The sequence below is a fragment of the Oncorhynchus keta genome, chromosome 9, assembly GCF_023373465.1.
Source record: "Oncorhynchus keta strain PuntledgeMale-10-30-2019 chromosome 9, Oket_V2, whole genome shotgun sequence".
NCBI classification, from domain to species: domain Eukaryota; kingdom Metazoa; phylum Chordata; class Actinopteri; order Salmoniformes; family Salmonidae; genus Oncorhynchus; species Oncorhynchus keta.
This window is the reverse complement of record NC_068429.1, coordinates 11,303,586-11,321,026: the sequence shown is the minus strand read 5'-3', so window position 1 is coordinate 11,321,026 and position 17,441 is coordinate 11,303,586. Positions and strand designations below refer to the sequence as shown.

At 46.6% G+C, this 17,441-nt stretch overlaps 1 protein-coding gene and 1 long non-coding RNA gene across 3 annotated transcripts; one reads left to right on the top strand and one right to left on the bottom strand.

Annotated features, from left to right (window-relative positions):
* The first annotated feature begins 3,800 nt into the window (after positions 1-3,800).
* LOC127931878 (uncharacterized) lies at positions 3,801-5,195 on the top strand. Its single transcript, XM_052526020.1, has one exon. The coding sequence runs from the start codon at positions 3,801-3,803 to the stop codon at positions 5,193-5,195; it is 1,395 nt and encodes a 464-aa protein (XP_052381980.1).
* A 5,368-nt stretch (positions 5,196-10,563) lies between these two features.
* On the bottom strand, positions 10,564-11,795 carry LOC127931897 (uncharacterized). 2 transcript variants are annotated; one of them, XR_008143389.1, is made up of 3 exons: positions 11,737-11,795; positions 11,425-11,580; positions 10,564-10,644 (listed from the first exon to the last, which is right to left on the bottom strand). It is a non-coding gene; the product is annotated as an uncharacterized LOC127931897 (long non-coding RNA). The 2 variants fall into 2 exon arrangements; XR_008143390.1 differs by having other exon boundaries at positions 11,347-11,502.
* Positions 11,796-17,441: the final 5,646 nt, after the last annotated feature.

Here is a 17,441-nt window from a genome sequence, read left to right as displayed (position 1 = left end):
TAATGGACCTTCTGTATTCTAATAGTCCTTCTGTATTCTAATGGCTCTTCTGTATTCTAATAGTCCTTCGGTATTCTAATGGCTATTTTGTATTCTAATGGCTCTTCTGTATTCTAATGGACCTTCTGTATTCTAATGGCTCTTCTGTATTCTAATGTCTCTTCTGTATTCTAATAGTCCTTCTGTATTATAATAGCCCTTCTGTATTCTAATAGCCCTTCTGTATTCTAATAGTCCTTCTGTATTCTAATGGACCTTCTGTATTCTAATAGTCCTTCTGTATTCTAATGGGCCTTCTGTATTCTAATGGACATTCTGTATTCTAATAGTCCTTCTGTATTCTAATGTCTCTTCTGTATTCTAATAGTCCTTCTGTATTCTATAGTCCTTCTGTATTCTAACAGTCCTTCTGTATTCTAACAGTCCTTCTGTATTCTATAGTCCTTCTGTAATTCTAATACGTTCATTAGAACGTGCGTCGAAGATGTCGTTCCCATAGCAACGATAAAAACATTCCCTAACCAGAAACCGTGGATTGATGGCAGCATTCGCGTGAAACTGAAAGCGCGAACCACTGCTTTTAATCAGGGCAAGGTGTCTGGTAACATGTCCGAATATAAACAATGCAGCTATTAAACAAGCTAAGCGTCAGTACAGAGACAAAGTGGAATCTCAATTCAATGGCTCAGACACAAGAGGCATGTGGCAGGGTCTACAGTCAATCACGGACTACAAGAAGAAACCCAGCCCAGTCACGGACCAGGATGTCTTGCTCCCAGGCAGACTAAATAACTTTTTTGCCCGCTTTGAGGACAATACAGTGCCACTGACACGGCCTGCAACGAAAACATGCGGTCTCTCCTTCACTGCAGCCTAGGTGAGTAAGACATTTAAACGTGTTAACCCTCGCAAGGCTGCAGGCCCAGACGGCATCCCCAGCCGCGCCCTCAGAGCATGCGCAGACCAGCTGGCCGGTGTGTTTACGGACATATTCAATCAATCCCTATACCAGTCTGCTGTTCCCACATGCTTCAAGAGGGCCACCATTGTTCCTGTTCCCAAGTAAGCTAAGGTAACTGAGCTAAACGACTACCGCCCCGTAGCACTCACTTCCGTCATCATGAAGTGCTTTGAGAGACTAGTCAAGGACCATATCACCTCCACCCTACCTGACACCCTAGACCCACTCCAATTTGCTTACCGCCCAAATAGGTCCACAGACGATGCAATCTCAACCACACTGCACACTGCCCTAACCCACCTGGACAAGAGGAATACCTATGTCAGAATGCTGTTCATCGACTACAGCTCGGCATTCAACACCATAGTACCCTCCAAGCTCGTCATCAAGCTCGAGACCCTGGGTCTCGACCCCGCCCTGTCCAACTGGGTACTGGACTTCCTGACGGGCCGCCCCCAGGTGGTGAGGGTAGGCAACAACATCTCCTCCCCGCTGATCCTCAACACGGGGGCCCCACAAGGGTGCGTTCTGAGCCCTCTCCTGTACTCCCTGTTCACCCACGACTGCGTGGCCATGCACGCCTCCAACTCAATCATCAAGTTTGCGGACGACACAACAGTGGTAGGCTTGATTACCAACAACGACGAGACGGCCTACAGGGAGGAGGTGAGGGCCCTCGGAGTGTGGTGTCAGGAAAATAACCTCACACTCAAAGTCAACAAAACTAAGGAGATGATTGTGGACTTCAGGAAACAGCAGAGGGAACACCCCCCTATCCACATCGATGGAACAGTAGTGGAGAGGGTAGCAAGTTTTAAGTTCCTCGGCATACACATCACAGACAAACTGAATTGGTCCACTCACACTGACAGCGTCATGAAGATGGCGCAGCAGCGCCTCTTCAACCTCAGGAGCCTGAAGAAATTTGGCTTGTCACCAAAAGCACTCACAAACTTCTACAGATGCACAATCGAGAGCATCCTGGCGGGCTGTATCACCGCCTGGTACGGCAACTGCTCCGCCCTCAACCGTAAGGCTCTCCAGAGGGCAGTGAGGTCTGCACAACGCATCACCGGGGCAAACTACCTGCCCTCCAGGACACCTACACCACCCGATGTTACAGGAAGGCCATAAAGATCATCAAGGACATCAACCACCCGAACCACTGCCTGTTCACCCCGCTATCATCCAGAAGGCGAGGTCAGTACAGGTGCATCAAAGCTGGGACCGAGAGACTGAAAAACAGCTTCTATCTCAAGGCCATCAGACTGTTAAACAGCCACCACTAACATTGAGTGGCTGCTGCCAACACACTGTCATTGACACTGACCCAACTCCAGCCACTTTAATAATGGGATTGATGGGAAATGATGTAAATATATCACTAGCCACTTTAAACAATGCTACCTTATATAATGTTACTTACCCTACATTATTCATCTCATATGCATACGTATATACTGTACTCTACATCATCGACTGCATCCTTATGTAATACATGTATCACTAGCCACTTTAACTATGCCACTTTGTTTACTTTGTCTACATACTCATCTCATATGTATATACTGTACTCGATACCATCTACTGTATGCTGCTCTGTCAGATCACTCATTCATATATCCTTATGTACATATTCTTTATCCCCTTACACTGTGTATAAGACAGTAGTTTTGGAATTGTTAGTTAGATTACTTGTTGGTTATCACTGCATTGTCGGAACTAGAAGCACAAGCATTTCGCTACACTCGCATTAACATCTGCTAACCATGTGTATGTGACAAATAAAATTTGATTTGATGATTTGATTTGATTTAATAGTCCTTCTGTATTCTATAGTCCTTATGTATTCTAATAGTCCTTCTGTATTCTAATAGTCCTTATGTATTCTATAGTCCTAATAGTCCTTCTGTATTCTAATAGTCCTTCTGTATTCTAATAGTCCTTCTGTATTCAAATGGCCCTTCTATATTCTAACAGCCCTTCCTCCCAAGATGAACAAGAAATTGATGTACACTCGTTTTACATGACCTGAACCAAAGCTGCCATTTTTGTGATTTGTGAAGCCAGAGAAAGAGGGGGAGGGAGCGTGGGTGAGGCACGGAGGTGAAAGAAAGGGGGAGGGAGTGTGGACGAGGCATGGAGGAGAAAGAAAGGGGGAGGGAGTGTGGACGAGGCATGGAGGAGAAAGAAAGGGGGAGGGAGTGTGGACGAGGCATGGAGGAGAAAGAAAGGGGGAGGGAGCGTGGACGAGGCATGGAGGAGAAAGAAAGGGGGAGGGAGTGTGGACGAGGCATGGAGGAGAAATAAAGGGGGAGGGAGTGTGGACGAGGCATGGAGGAGAAAGAAAGGGGGAGGGAGTGTGGACGAGGCATGGAGGAGAAAGAAAGAGGGAGGGAACATGGGTGAGGCATGGAGGAGAAAGAAAGGGGGAGAGAGTGTGGACGAGGAATGGAGGAGAAAGAAAGGGGGAGAGAGTGTGGACGAGGCATGGAGGAGAAAGAAAGGGGGAGGGAGTGTGGGTGAGGCACGGAGGAGAAAGAAAGGGGGAGGGAGTGTGGACGAGGCATGGAGGAGAAAGAACGGGGGAGGGAGCATGGGTGAGGCATGGAGGAGAAAGAAAGGGGGAGGGAGTGTGGACGAGGCATGGAGGAGAAAGAAAGGGGGAGGGAGTGTGGACGAGGCATGGAGGAGAAAGAAAGGGGGAGGGAGCATGGGTGAGGCACGGAGGAGAAAGAAAGGGGAGGGAGTGTGGACGAGGCATGGAGGAGAAAGAAAGGGGAGGGAGTGTGGGTGAGGCACGGAGGAGAAAGAAAGGGGGAGGGAGGTGGGACGAGGCATGGAGGAGAAAGAAAGGGGAGGGAGTGTGGACGAGGCACGGAGGAGAAAGAAAGGGGGAGGGAGTGTGGGTGAGGCACGGAGGAGAAAGAAAGGGGGAGGGAGTGTGGACGAGGCACGGAGGAGAAAGAAAGGGGGAGGGAGCGTGGACGAGGCATGGAGGAGAAAGAAAGGGGGAGGGAGTGTGGACGAGGCATGGAGGAGAAAGAAAGGGGGAGGGAGTGTGGACGAGGCACGGAGGAGAAAGAAAGGGGGAGGGAGTGTGGACGAGGCATGGAGGAGAAAGAAAGGGGGAGGGAGTGTGGGTGAGGCACGGAGGAGAAAGAAAGGGGGAGGGAGTGTGGACGAGGCATGGAGGAGAAAGAAAGGGGGAGGGAGCATGGGTGAGGCATGGAGGAGAAAGAAAGGGGGAGGGAGTGTGGACGAGGCATGGAGGAGAAAGAAAGGGGGAGGGAGTGTGGACGAGGCATGGAGGAGAAAGAAAGTGGGAGGGAGCGTGGGTGAGGCATGGAGGAGAAAGAAAGGGGGAGTGAGTGTGGACGAGGCATGGAGGAGAAAGAAAGGGGGAGGGAGTGTGGGTGAGGCACGGAGAAAGAAAGGGGGAGGGAGTGTGGACGAGGCATGGAGGAGAAAGAAAGGGGGAGGGAGTGTGGACGAGGCATGGAGGAGAAAGAAAGGGGGAGGGAGCGTGGACGAGGCATGGAGGAGAAAGAAAGGGGAGGGAGTGTGGACGAGGCATGGAGGAGAAAGAAAGGGGGAGGGAGCATGGACGAGGCATGGAGGAGAAAGAAAGGGGGAGGGAGTGTGGACGAGGCATGGAGGAGAAAGAAAGGGGGAGGGAGCCTGGGTGAGGCATGGAGGAGAAAGAAAGGGGGAGAGAGTGTGGACGAGGCATGGAGGAGAAAGAAAGGGGAGGGAGTGTGGACGAGGCATGGAGGAGAAAGAAAGGGGGAGGGAGTGTGGACGAGGCATGGAGGAGAAAGAAAGGGGGAGGGAGCGTGGGCGAGGCATGGAGGAGAAAGAAAGGGGGAGAGAGTGTGGACGAGGCATGGAGGAGAAAGAAAGGGGGAGAGAGTGTGGGCGAGGCATGGAGGAGAAAGAAAGGGGGAGGGAGTGTGGACGAGGCATGGAGGAGAAAGAAAGGGGGAGGGAGTGTGGACGAGGCATGGAGGAGAAAGAAAGGGGGAGGGAGTGTGGGTGGAGGCACGGAGGAGAAAAGAAAGGGGGAGGAGTGTGGACGAGGCATGGAGGAGAAAGAAAGGGGGAGAGAGTGTGGGCGAGGCATGGAGGAGAAAGAAAGGGGGAGGGAGTGTGGACGAGGCATGGAGGAGAAAGAAAGGGGAGGGAGTGTGGACGAGGCATGGAGGAGAAAGAAAGGGGGAGGGAGTGTGGGTGAGGCACGGAGAAAAGAAAGGGGAGGGAGTGTGGACGAGGCATGGAGGAGAAAGAAAGGGGGAGAGAGTGTGGACGAGGCATGGAGGAGAAAGAAAGGGGAGGGAGAGAGAGAGAGAGAGAGAGAGAGAGAGAGAGAGAGAAATAGACAGACAGACACACACAGAAACAGTGGACGAGGCATGGAGGAGAAAGAAAGGAAAATACAAAAGGGGGCCATTTTCCTCTGCAGTAAACTTTGATTTGCAGTCATCAGAGGGTTGGACAAAGGCGGCATAGTGGAGAATAGAGAGAGAGAGAGAGCAGAGAACAGAGAACAGAGAGAAAGAGAGACAGAGAGAGAGAGAGAGAGAGAGAGAGAGAGAGAGATCAGACAACAGAGAGAGAGAGAGAGAGAGAGAACATCAGACAACAGAAGAACAGACAACAGAGAGAGAGAGAGAGAGAGAGAGAGAGACAGAGAGAGAAATAGACAGACACAGAAAGACAGAGACAGAGACAGACAGAGAGAGAGAGAGTGAGAGAGAGAGAGAAATAGACAGAGACAGAGAGACAGATACAGAGAGAGAGACACACACAGACAGACAGATAGAGTGAGAGACACACAGACAGAGAGACAGAGAGAGAGAGAGAGCGAGAGAGAGCGAGAGAGAAATAGACAGAGAGACAGATAGAGAGAGAGACACACACACAGACAGAGAGACAGCGAGAGAGAGTGAGAGAGAAATAGACAGAGAGACAGATAGAGACACACACACAGGCAGAGACAACATCAGCACAACATCAGCACAACATCAGCACAACATCAGCACAACATCAGCACAACATCAGTACAACATCAGCACAACATCAGCACAACATCAGCACAACATCAGTACAACATCAGCACAACATCAGTACAACATCAGCACAACATCAGCACAACATCAGCACAACATCAGTACAACATCAGTACAACATCAGCACAACATCAGCACAACATCAGCACAACATCAGTACAACATCAGCACAACATCAACACAACATCAGTACAACATCAGCACAACATCAACACAACATCAGTACAACATCAGCACAACATCAGTACAACATCAGCACAGCATCAGTACAACATCAGCACAACATCAGTACAACATCAGCACAACATCAGCACAACATCAGCACAACATCAACACAACATCAGTACAACATCAGCACAACATCAACACGACATCAGTACAACATCAGCACAACATCAGCACATAGAGTAAATTCAAAACAATCAATGATGACTAAAAAAAAGTCCATTGTGACTTTTCTATGGATGTTCACACCATTTATTTGCCATGATAATATAATCGTCTGGCATCCCATTAGTTCTCTATTGCCGTGCCAGTCAGTCCTAAGGTGTGGTTTTTGTCTATGGTGTGACAGAACATGACTGGCTTCATCAGTGCCTGGTTCAATCCCAAATGGCACCCTATTACCTATGTAGTGCACTACTTTTAACCAGTAGGAATTAGGGTGACGTTTGTGACCCACCCTGCTTGTCTATTATGCTGTAGCACGCATCCCCAAACACTCCAGTCTTATGGATAAGAGCCAATATAAACAGTCAAACCAGTCTGCAAGCAAACAGTCTGATCTGGTAGAACGACAGGGACAAACCGCCCACGGCACTGTGGACACCTACGCCCAAAGTAGAAAAATACACAAATGGTGTCTGATGAAGACTCGCCAAGGCAATAACCACTTCTGATTGTCTTTTGTCTGGACTTGAGATGCCAATTTTAACAGACTTGGGTAAAGCCTAAAGTATATATTTGAATGAATGTGAACACAGCATGGATTTCGTAAAAGTGTTTGTTCCTACTGCTTTGCTTTATGTTTGCCTCAATGTCTAATATTATTATACTTGAGTATTGGGTTTTCCACATTAAATACTTTACAGAATGCTGACAAATACTGACGTGGTTCAAGATAAACATTTGTATCATTTCAATGTTTGCCCCACCTGGTGGTCATGAACAGTACAGCAGTTTGTTGTGCACTTAATAGGATTTGTACCAATGCACGACTTAAGGTTGATAAGCTACCATGTTTTGATCTCAAAGGAAAATTGTCTTTAGACATTGACCTTCCAAGGTTCACCTCGAGAGAGGTTAAAGTTTTCGTAAAGATATACCACCTAAAAAAAATGTCATTGTTTGATGGTTTATCCAGGTGGCATTTTGACACTTCTTTTATAAGCCAATTGTTATATTCTGGTGTCTGTTACTGTGTGTTGCCTTGTGTTCCCAGCCTCTATCATTAGAAACATTCTGTTACTGTGTGTTGCCTTGTGTTCCCAGCCTCTATCATTAGAAACACTCTGTTACTGTGTGTTGCCTTGTGTTCCCAGCCTCTATCATTAGAAACACTCTGTTACTGTGTGTTGCCTTGTGTTCCCAGCCTCTATCATTAGAAACACTCTGTTACTGTGTATTGCCTTGTGTTCCCAGCCTCTATCATTAGAAACACTCTGTTACTGTGTATTGCCTTGTGTTCCCAGCCTCTATCATTAGAAACACTCTGTTACTGTGTATTGCCTCTTGTTCCCAGACCTTTCACTCTGACCCTCTCCTGACCTTTCACTCTGACCCTCTCCTGACCTTTCACTCTGGCCCTCTCCTGACCTTTCACTCTGGCCCTCTCCTGACCTTTCACTCTGACCTCTCCTGACCTTTCACTCTGACCTCTCCTGACATTTCACTCTGACCTCTCCTGACCTTTCACTCTGGCCCTCTCCTGACCTTTCACTCTGACCTCTCCTGACCTTTCACTCTGACCTCTCCTGACCTTTCACTCTGGCCCTCTCCTGACCTTTCACTCTGACCTCTCCTGACCTTTCACTCTGACCTCTCCTGACCTTTCACTCTGACCTCTCCTGACCTTTCACTCTGACCTCTCCTGACCTTTCACTCTGGCCTCTCCTGACCTTTCACTCTGGCCCTCTCCTGACCTTTCACTCTGGCCTCTCCTGAGCTTTCACTCTGGCCTCACCTGACCTTTCACTCTGGCCAGATCCCAAAAATATGAAACTTTTATTTTCTTATTTTTCTCTTGTTAATATGCAATGGTGGCTTGCTTCACAGCTGGACAAATAAGAGCGCTTTGTGTTCGGTGGGAACCCAGATTTTTCGCAGTTATTCATCAACATCCCATAAAACCAGGGCAGGTGTTGTGTTTCAGGCCGAGGGATAACGACATGATTTTAATTTTCCTGTAATAGCAAAGTGGAAGCAAACATGTCAATCTTGAAAAAGCAATACCACTCCTGTGTCCCAAATGGCACCCTATTCCATATATAGTGCACTACTTTTGATCAGGGCCCACAGGGCTCCCATAGGTTTCTGGTCAAAAGTAGTGCAATACCTCCCATAGGGCTCTGGTCAAAAGTAGTGCACTACCTCCCATAGGGCTCTGGTCAAAAGTAGTGCACTATACAGGGTATAGGGTTCCACTTGGGACTCATTCCAAAGCGTATTATGGTCGGGCATTGGGCTGAATGAAAACAGAGACTGAATGAGGAGGTGATAACAGCTTTTTAACAGTCACTTGGACATACAGTAGCAATCACTGTTCATAGTTTTAATGAAAAATTAGGTTAAGTCTCTATGGGCTATAGTAGGGTAGTAGAGTAACCAGGCTGGGGAATGTTTTATTTTTAAATTTTTTATTTTACCTTTATTTTACTAAGAACAAATTCTTATTTTCAATGATGGCCTAGGAACAGTGGGTTAACTGCCTGTTCAGGGGCAGAACGACATATTTTGTACCTTGTCAGCTCAGGGATTTGAACTTGCAACCTTTCGGTTACTAGTCCAATGCTCTAACCACTAGGCTACCATGCCGCCCCAGAGGAATAGCAGGGTAGCCTGGTTTCAAGGAGAAAACCAATAGTGTACTTGGTACAAAGTATCATTCCTGTCTGGCGGGTCGGAGATATCAGAGACCTTGGGAACGAGACACTGACCCTGAGCACAGTAGGAATCACAACACTGTCAGTGCACGTGATTTTGGCGGACACACAAACATGTGGCGAGACTTCTTTTCAAGCCTAATATTACAGCTCTACACAGAGAGATGTTTACCCTTCTATCTGAAACAGATTATAAAAATTCAAGCTCAAATATGGAGCAGCAAACATATAGCCACTAGATATCACAGACTTCACTTTGAAGCACGACCACAGCTTGATATCTTGAGACATCCTGAGTACCGCTGGGGGCGGGGTGGTTGCAGCCCTCGTGGCACAGTGGTGTCAGATCATTTCCTGTGGGACTGGGGCACTAGGCATCAGCCTGGCTCCGATTGGCCGATCTCTCCAGACAACTACCCGGGGCACATACTGAGGGCCAGATGGCACAACAACAGGGGAAAGAAGCACAAACGTATCTCTTAACCCGTTGTTGGAGCAAACTTACTGGAAAACAGCGTTCGCCCTCGAAAGGCTTCTGCTCATCTCATAACAGACATGGGTTGAAATAGTGAAACAGTCAAACAGTGAAATCTTTCAGATACTTTAAGGGGGTTGACTTGAGCCACCCCGGAGGGCCTGTTGGGCGTGTTTACACTTTGGGGACAATTCCATTGGTTCCATTTGCACCAGGCAAAACCAGTCAAGCAGCTTAAGTATTTGGAAGATTTTAAAATGCTATTTGAACCCAGGTCTGTGGCATTATTATCTCAAAGCGTGTATGTAATGTAAGCCTATGTGTATGTAATCCTATATAGTCTTGATGTATCTGGATACCCAGAGAGAGGAGAGTCACGCTGTCCAAAATACCTTTATTGAGCGATGGGCAAGTTGAATGATGCCTCACGTTGGAGGTGGCTCTTCAAAGTACCATTTGAACATTGTTTACAGGTGTTGGGGTAGAAGGAATGTGTTATATCGTGTTGGTGAGTCCACCATAGAGACAACAATGGCATGTTGTTTATGCTGAAGGGTAGGGAGGAGGATAACAAAAAGCATAGCCGTCTTTAGTGGTCTATGTGAAAGAGTTCAGGATCAAAGGATTTGTGTATCCTTTTTCAGAAATAATATGTTACCATGGAAACCCCTTCTTCTTAATAGGCCAAAGCATCTACAGGGTATGGCTGGGTCTCACATTACCATGACAGCCACTTGAACTAGGTATGTGGTGGAATTTTTATGAATAATAAGCTACTTGGAGTAACGTCGGAATGTGACATTTTGGTTGTTGGTATCCTTTTGGGTTTACTGTAAGATTCTTCTATTGGTTTCTAAATCAACCCACAATTGTGCACCACAATACATGTCGGATGTGCTTTTAAGTTATGTACCAAGTTGGTCCCTCAGGTCCTCTGGCACTGGTCTTTTAACCATCCCAAAGCCCAGGACCAAGAGGCATGGAGAGGCAGCCTTTAGTTACTATGCCTCCAGCCTCTGGAACAGCCTGCCAGAGAACCTGAGGGGGACCAAGAGGCATGGAGAGGCAGCCTTTAGTTACTATGTCCCCAGCCTCTGTAAAAGCCTGCCAGAGAACCTGAGGGGGACCAAGAGGCATGGAGAGGCAGCCTTTAGTTACTATGCCTCCAGCCTCTGGAACAGCCTGCCAGAGAACATGAGGGGGATCAAGAGGCATGGAGAGGCAGCCTTTAGTTACTATGCCTCCAGCCTCTGGAACAGCCTGCCAGAGAACCTGAGGGGGACCAAGAGGCATGGAGAGGCAGCCTTTAGTTACTATGTCCCCAGCCTCTGTAAAAGCCTGCCAGAGAACCTGAGGGGGACCAAGAGGCATGGAGAGGCAGCCTTTAGTTACTATGCCTCCAGCCTCTGGAACAGCCTGCCAGAGAACATGAGGGGGATCAAGAGGCATGGAGAGGCAGCCTTTAGTTACTATGCCTCCAGCCTCTGGAACAGCCTGCCAGAGAACCTGAGGGGGACCAAGAGGCATGGAGAGGCAGCCTTTAGTTACTATGCCTCCAGCCTCTAGAACAGCCTGCCAGAGAACCTGAGGGGGACCAAGAGGCATGGAGAAGCAGCCTTTAGTTACTATGCCTCCAGCCTCTAGAACAGCCTGCCAGAGACCCTGAGGGGGACCAAGAGGCATGGAGAGGCAGCCTTTAGTTACTATGCCTCCAGCCTCTAGAACAGCCTGCCAGAGAACCTGAGGGGGACCAAGAGGCATGGAGAGGCAGCCTTTAGTTACTATGCCTCCAGCCTCTAGAACAGCCTGCCAGAGAACCTGAGGGGGACCAAGAGGCATGGAGAGGCAGCCTTTAGTTACTATGCCTCCAGCCTCTAGAACAGCCTGCCAGAGAACCTGAGGGGGACCAAGAGGCATGGAGAGGCAGCCTTTAGTTACTATGCCTCCAGCCTCTAGAACAGCCTGCCAGAGAACCTGAGGGGGACCAAGAGGCATGGAGAGGCAGCCTTTAGTTACTATGCCTCCAGCCTCTAGAACAGCCTGCCAGAGAACCTGAGGGGGACCAAGAGGCATGGACAGGCAGCCTTTAGTTACTATGCCTCCAGCCTCTAGAACAGCCTGCCAGAGAACCTGAGGGGGGCCGAAACTGTAGACATATTTACAAAAGATCTTAAAGAGACCTTAAAACACACCTTCTTAGCTTTGCTTTTCCTTTTAGTTGTTCAGTTTGTGTCATTCTTTCATAAATCTTATGTTTGTTTGTTGTGTAGTAAATATTTCAGATTTTATTTTAATTGTTTTTTAATATTTTTTTTCCTGTGAAGAACATTGTGTTGCATTCCATGTCTGAAATGTGCTGAATAAATAAAGCGTGATTTGATTTGATTAAACACATCCCGTTGAGGTTTGAACATACCCCAGGTAAGTAAGTCATGAGAAATCCTTGAATTGTCTGTTTTTTTTTGTCTGTGTTAAAGTGCATTCGGAAAGTATTCAGATCCCTTGACTTTTTCCACGTTTTGTTACGTTAAAGACTTATTCTAAAATGGATTAAATAAATAAACATACTCATAAATCTACACACAATACACCATAATGTCAAAGCGAAAACAGGTTTTTAGACATTTTTGCAAATGTATTACAAATAAAAAACATAATTACATAAGCATTCAGACCCTTCAGTCCCCCGAAATTGAGCTCAGGTGCATCCTGTTTCCATTGATCATCCTTGAGATGTTTCAACAACTTGATTGTAGTCCACCTGTGGTCAATTCAATTGATGAAACATGATTTGACAAGGCACACACATGTCTATATAAGGTCCCACAGTTGATAGTGCATGTCAAAAAACCAAGCCATGAGGTCAAAGGAATTGACCGTAGAGCTCCGAGACAGGATTGTGTCAAGGCACAGATCTGGGGAAAGCTACCAAAACATTTTTGCAGCATCGAAGGTCCCCAAGAACACAGTGGCCTCCATCATTCTTAAATGGAAGAGGTTTGGAAACACCAAGACCAATTCTAGAGCTGGCCGCCCGGCCAAACTGAGCAATGGGGGAGAAGGGCCTTGGTCAGGGAGGTGACCAAGAACCCGGTTGTCACTCTGACAGAGCTCTGGTCTGACGAAACCAAGATTGAACTCTTTGGCCTGAATGCCAAGTGTCACGTCTGGAGGAAACCTGGCAGTATCCCTACAGTGAAGCATGGTAGTGTCAGCATCATGCTGTGGGGAGGTTTTTCAGTGGAAGGACTGGAAGACAAGTCAGGTTTGAAGGAAAGATACATGGAGTAAAGTACAGAGAGATCCTTGATGAAAACAGTCTCCAGAGTGCTCAGACTGGGGCGAAGGTTCACCTACCAACAGGACAACGACCCAAGGCACACAGCCAAGACAACGCAGGGGTGGCTTCGGGACAAGTCTCTGAATGTCCTTGAGTGGCTCAGCCAGAGCCTGGACTTGGACCCAATCGAACATCTCTGGAGAGACCTAAAATAGCTGTGCAGGAAAGCTCCCCATCCAATTTGCCGAGAAGAATGGGAGAAACTCCCCAAATACAGGTGTGCCAAGCTTGTAGCATCATACCCAAGAAGACTTGAGGCTGTAATCGCTGCCAAAGGTGCTTCAACAAAGTACTAAGTAAAGGGTCTGAATACTGTAAATGTGATATTTCAGTTTTTTTTATATAAATGTCAAACATTTATAGCCACCCTCTGTAGCATAATATAAAACAAAAAACATATTTCTTATTGGAAGTTCAGATAGTAGTACCTCCCCGTTTCACTCTATTCTGAACCGTTTCGTCCACTTTGTGCCTAATAAAGGCAGGCAGCTGGTTCAAGGCAGGGAGTTGGTTCAAGGCAGGATGCTGGTTCGAGGCAGGGTGCTGGTTCGAGGCAGGGTGCTGGTTCAAGGCATGGAGCTGGTTCAAGGCAGGGAGCTGGTTCAAGACAGGGTGCTGGTTCAAGGCAGGGAGCTGGTTCAAGACAGGGTGCTGGTTCAAGGTAGGGTGCTGGTTCAAGGCAGGGTGCTGGTTCAAGGCAGGCAGCTGGTTCAAGGCAGGGAGCTGGTTCAAGACAGGGTGCTGGTTCAAGGCAGGCAGCTGGTTCAAGGCAGGGTGCTGGTACAAGGCAGGCGGCTGGTTCAAGGCAGGGAGCTGGTTCAAGACAGGGTGCTGGTTCAAGGCAGGGAGCTGGTTCAAGACAGGGTGCTGGTTCAAGACAGGGTGCTGGTTCAAGACAGGGTGCTGGTTCAAGACAGGGTGCTGGTTCAAGGCAGCGAGATGGTTCAAGGCAGCGAGATGGTTCAAGGCAGGGAGATGGTTCAAGGCAGCGAGATGGTTCAAGGCAGCGAGATGGTTCAAGGCAGCGAGATGGTTCAAGGCAGTGCTACTGTTCCTCCATGACCTTTATAATTACTAGACTGAGACTGAGAGAGAGAGAGAGAGAAAGACAGCGGGGGAGGGATAAAGGGGGGAGAGGGGGGCAGAGAGAGAGAGTCACAACTCACAGCCACTCACCACCACACGAACTGCCAAGGCAGAACACACACAGATACTTGGCCACTACACAAAACAGCAAATGTGGAAGCTTCTGTGGTCTCAAGGGAACATGAAGCCCCAAATCAAAATTCACCATAGTCATGAGTTTTCCAACCATCTCCTACACTCAATGTTATGATCTCTTATGTATTTTTTTTTTCAGTATTTTCTTAAAACTGCATTGTTGGCTAAGGGCTTGTAAGTAAGTATTTCACTGTAAGGTGAACCTGTTGTATTCGGCACATGTGACAAATAAAATGTGATTTGATTTGATACGGTAATAGAATGGAATAATAGAATGCTCCAACACATACCATTGTTGGTTGGTGACAATGTTGTGAAGATCCGTTTGGAGCTAAATCTGTAGCTACTGCACCTATAAAATGTGTTTTACTTTCCCTACATTGTCAAAATAAAGCAGCAGGCCAGTGGCCAAAATTAGTCACGGGCTGTCATATTGACGTTATATTCAGGTTAACAAAAGGTTTTCTGGAAGTTAAGACGTCAGGTAACGAGTTTACAACCCTCATGATACCAGGGAAAGACGTATTTAGGTTATTAATCTGGTCAGAACAACCAGATTACAACCAGTTGAAGAGGTCTTAAAAGAAAATCTAATGATGAAACGACCTGAGCTGATCATAAAATATGTCATAATGACGTCTTTTCAACCGGTTTTGCCTGCTGGGATTTGATCAATAACTAACTAACTGATAGACATTCTATTTGGTGCAGGATTTCCTAATAGAGAGGAAATGTGCATCGCTTCTGTCTGCCCCCTTTTTCCTGTGTCCAGGAAGGAATCAAAAGAGTGCGTGCGTCACTTATTCCCCCCCCCCCCTCCACCCAGCTGAAGCATTGAGGTCTGCTACCGGACATCTGGGAAGGCCACATGGTATGTTCAGACATCGTTGGGTTTCAAACATCCTCACTTGTGAAGACCTTTCTCCTCTCCTACGGAAAAGGACATCTACGACACAATCGCAACATACACTACTCACTTCCTGTTTTTTTTGTTTGAGGGATTTATCTTTACTACTTGATGAACGTTTGAAGTGAAGTTCTGCTAGGCTATTTGATAGAAATTGAACTAGTTTTCTCAGAGTGGAGTCAAGCTAAGCTGCGCTGGTTAAGATTTGCATGAGACATCGATTTGTCAGCACTTTTATGCTGAGGGCTGTGCTCTTTTGCCACTTTGCCGAAATGAGACTTTTTTAGTGTACCTTCAGTAGAAATTCTGACGAAAACACCTGTGAGAGAGGCATATTTGAGAGAATATACATGAAATTCGACAGTATTTAATCTTTAAAACTGAGCATGAACCCGTTCCTCCACTCATCCCCTGAAAGGACTCTTTAAAGTCTAATCAAAATTCCCCATGAAGGTGATAGACAAGATCTTCTCATAAATCAAGTCAACACATCTAGTGAGTAATACACCATCTTTGTATTGCCTGGATCTGGTAAACAATTTCCTGATATTAGGCAAAAACTATGATCCTCCCATCAATGCATTAGCCTGATCAGATCTGTTTGTGCTATCATGACTGTTTAGCGTGATAAGGAATTGACATGATATGACAAACATATCTGGGACCAGGCTAGTCATGCATGAGTGGACATTCAGAAACCCTGTCCAAAACATGCCCGGGCAGATGACACCATAACTTGTTCAGCCACGTGTATAACCATTCTCCCCTTTCCTCTGTAATGATTATGTTTTTTGATATTAATATATCCCTAACCCATATTGTTTTATTGGGAAAAAGCATGAATATTTTTTTTAACATTGTTTACTCAGTTTTACACACAAATCACACAACACAATATATAGACAACACAATATATATATATATATATATATATATATATATATATATATATATATATAATTATATACTCAACAAAAAAATAACAAAAAAATAAGACAAAGCTATAATGATACCATACTTTAGACAAGTTAAATACACACTGAGCAGAAGTATACTGTTATGTTCCCCAGCAAGAACAGAAAGGGGAACTAACAAAGAGTCACTGACCAACAACCAAAGTGGAACAGGTGGGGTTTTAGGAGAGGTTCTGAAAGACACTCGTGGGGGTGTCCACTGAAAGTTGCCTAGCAACAGCAACTGGGACCTTAAAGACACCCACCATGAGACCCACTAAATTTACCCAAGAAGAGGCAAACAAAATAAAAACCCACACCAAACTTAAAGACAGGAAGCAAACAGACATGGTGGAGCAAAACAAAAACAGGGAAGATCAGACAAAGGAATGTTTTTCTAGAAATCAAGTAGAGAGAGCCAACTAAAGGTGTTGACTCTCCACATCTCTCAAGACAACTGGAGAACTCGGCCAGCCATTCTTAAATAGCATCTGGGCCAGCACAGGTGATACACCTTCCCACTAACAACATGGCAACCAGCACTGGGGTAACACATATTGACTAACGAGGTGACACCAATCGGTGCGCCCCATATGCTAACGTGCTAACATCCAACCTCAAAATATAAATGGAAAAACCAAAGCCTGTAACAGCACAAGGAATATTATAACATTCTAAAATGTTTTTAAAACACATTTCTATTTCTTGAAAGGAAAATAAATGTATTCTATTTATAGGGTGATCCTCGTAGGAATATACCCACACTACCAAAACAACCCATCACTAAGGGTTGTCTACGGACACTGTACAATATGTCTTTGTCCACTGTATGTGTCTTTGAGATGACCCCTGACAACATAAACCCGGACCCCAGGGTTGGATGTTTGCACCTCAGCCACTCATGTGGCACAGTGGAGTGGTAGGGTGCCTCTTTTGAACCTCTGAAGAATAGATGGGCTTGATAGATGGTCTCATAAAGCTTGGATCCCCTGGGAACCAACAGATTGTAAAAGAAAAGGAGGGAAAAACCTACTCCGACTAGAGGAGAGAGTGAGAGAATCAGAGAGAGACAGAGAAACAGACAGAGATAGAAAGGGAGAAAAAGAGCGAGAGTGAGAGAGAGTGATAGAATAAGAGAGAGAGAGAGAGACAGAGAGAGCGAGACAGAGACATAGAGATAGAGACAGCGAGAGAGGGACAGAGAGACAGAGAGAGAGAGACAGAGAGAGAGACACTGAGAGACAGTGAGAGAGTGACAGAATTAGAGAGAGAGAGACAGAGAGAGTGAGACAGAGACAGAGAGAGAGAGACAGCGAGAGAGGGACAGAGAGACAGAGAGAGAGAGAGAGAGAGAGAGAGAGAGAGAGAGAGAGAGAGAGAGAGAGACAGAGAGAGAGAGACACAGAGAGACATA

Coding starts and splice junctions, on each gene's coding strand:
- LOC127931878 (XM_052526020.1), top strand. CDS start 3,801: ATGGAGGAGAAAGAAAGGGGAGGGAGTGTGGACGAGGCACGGAGGAGA.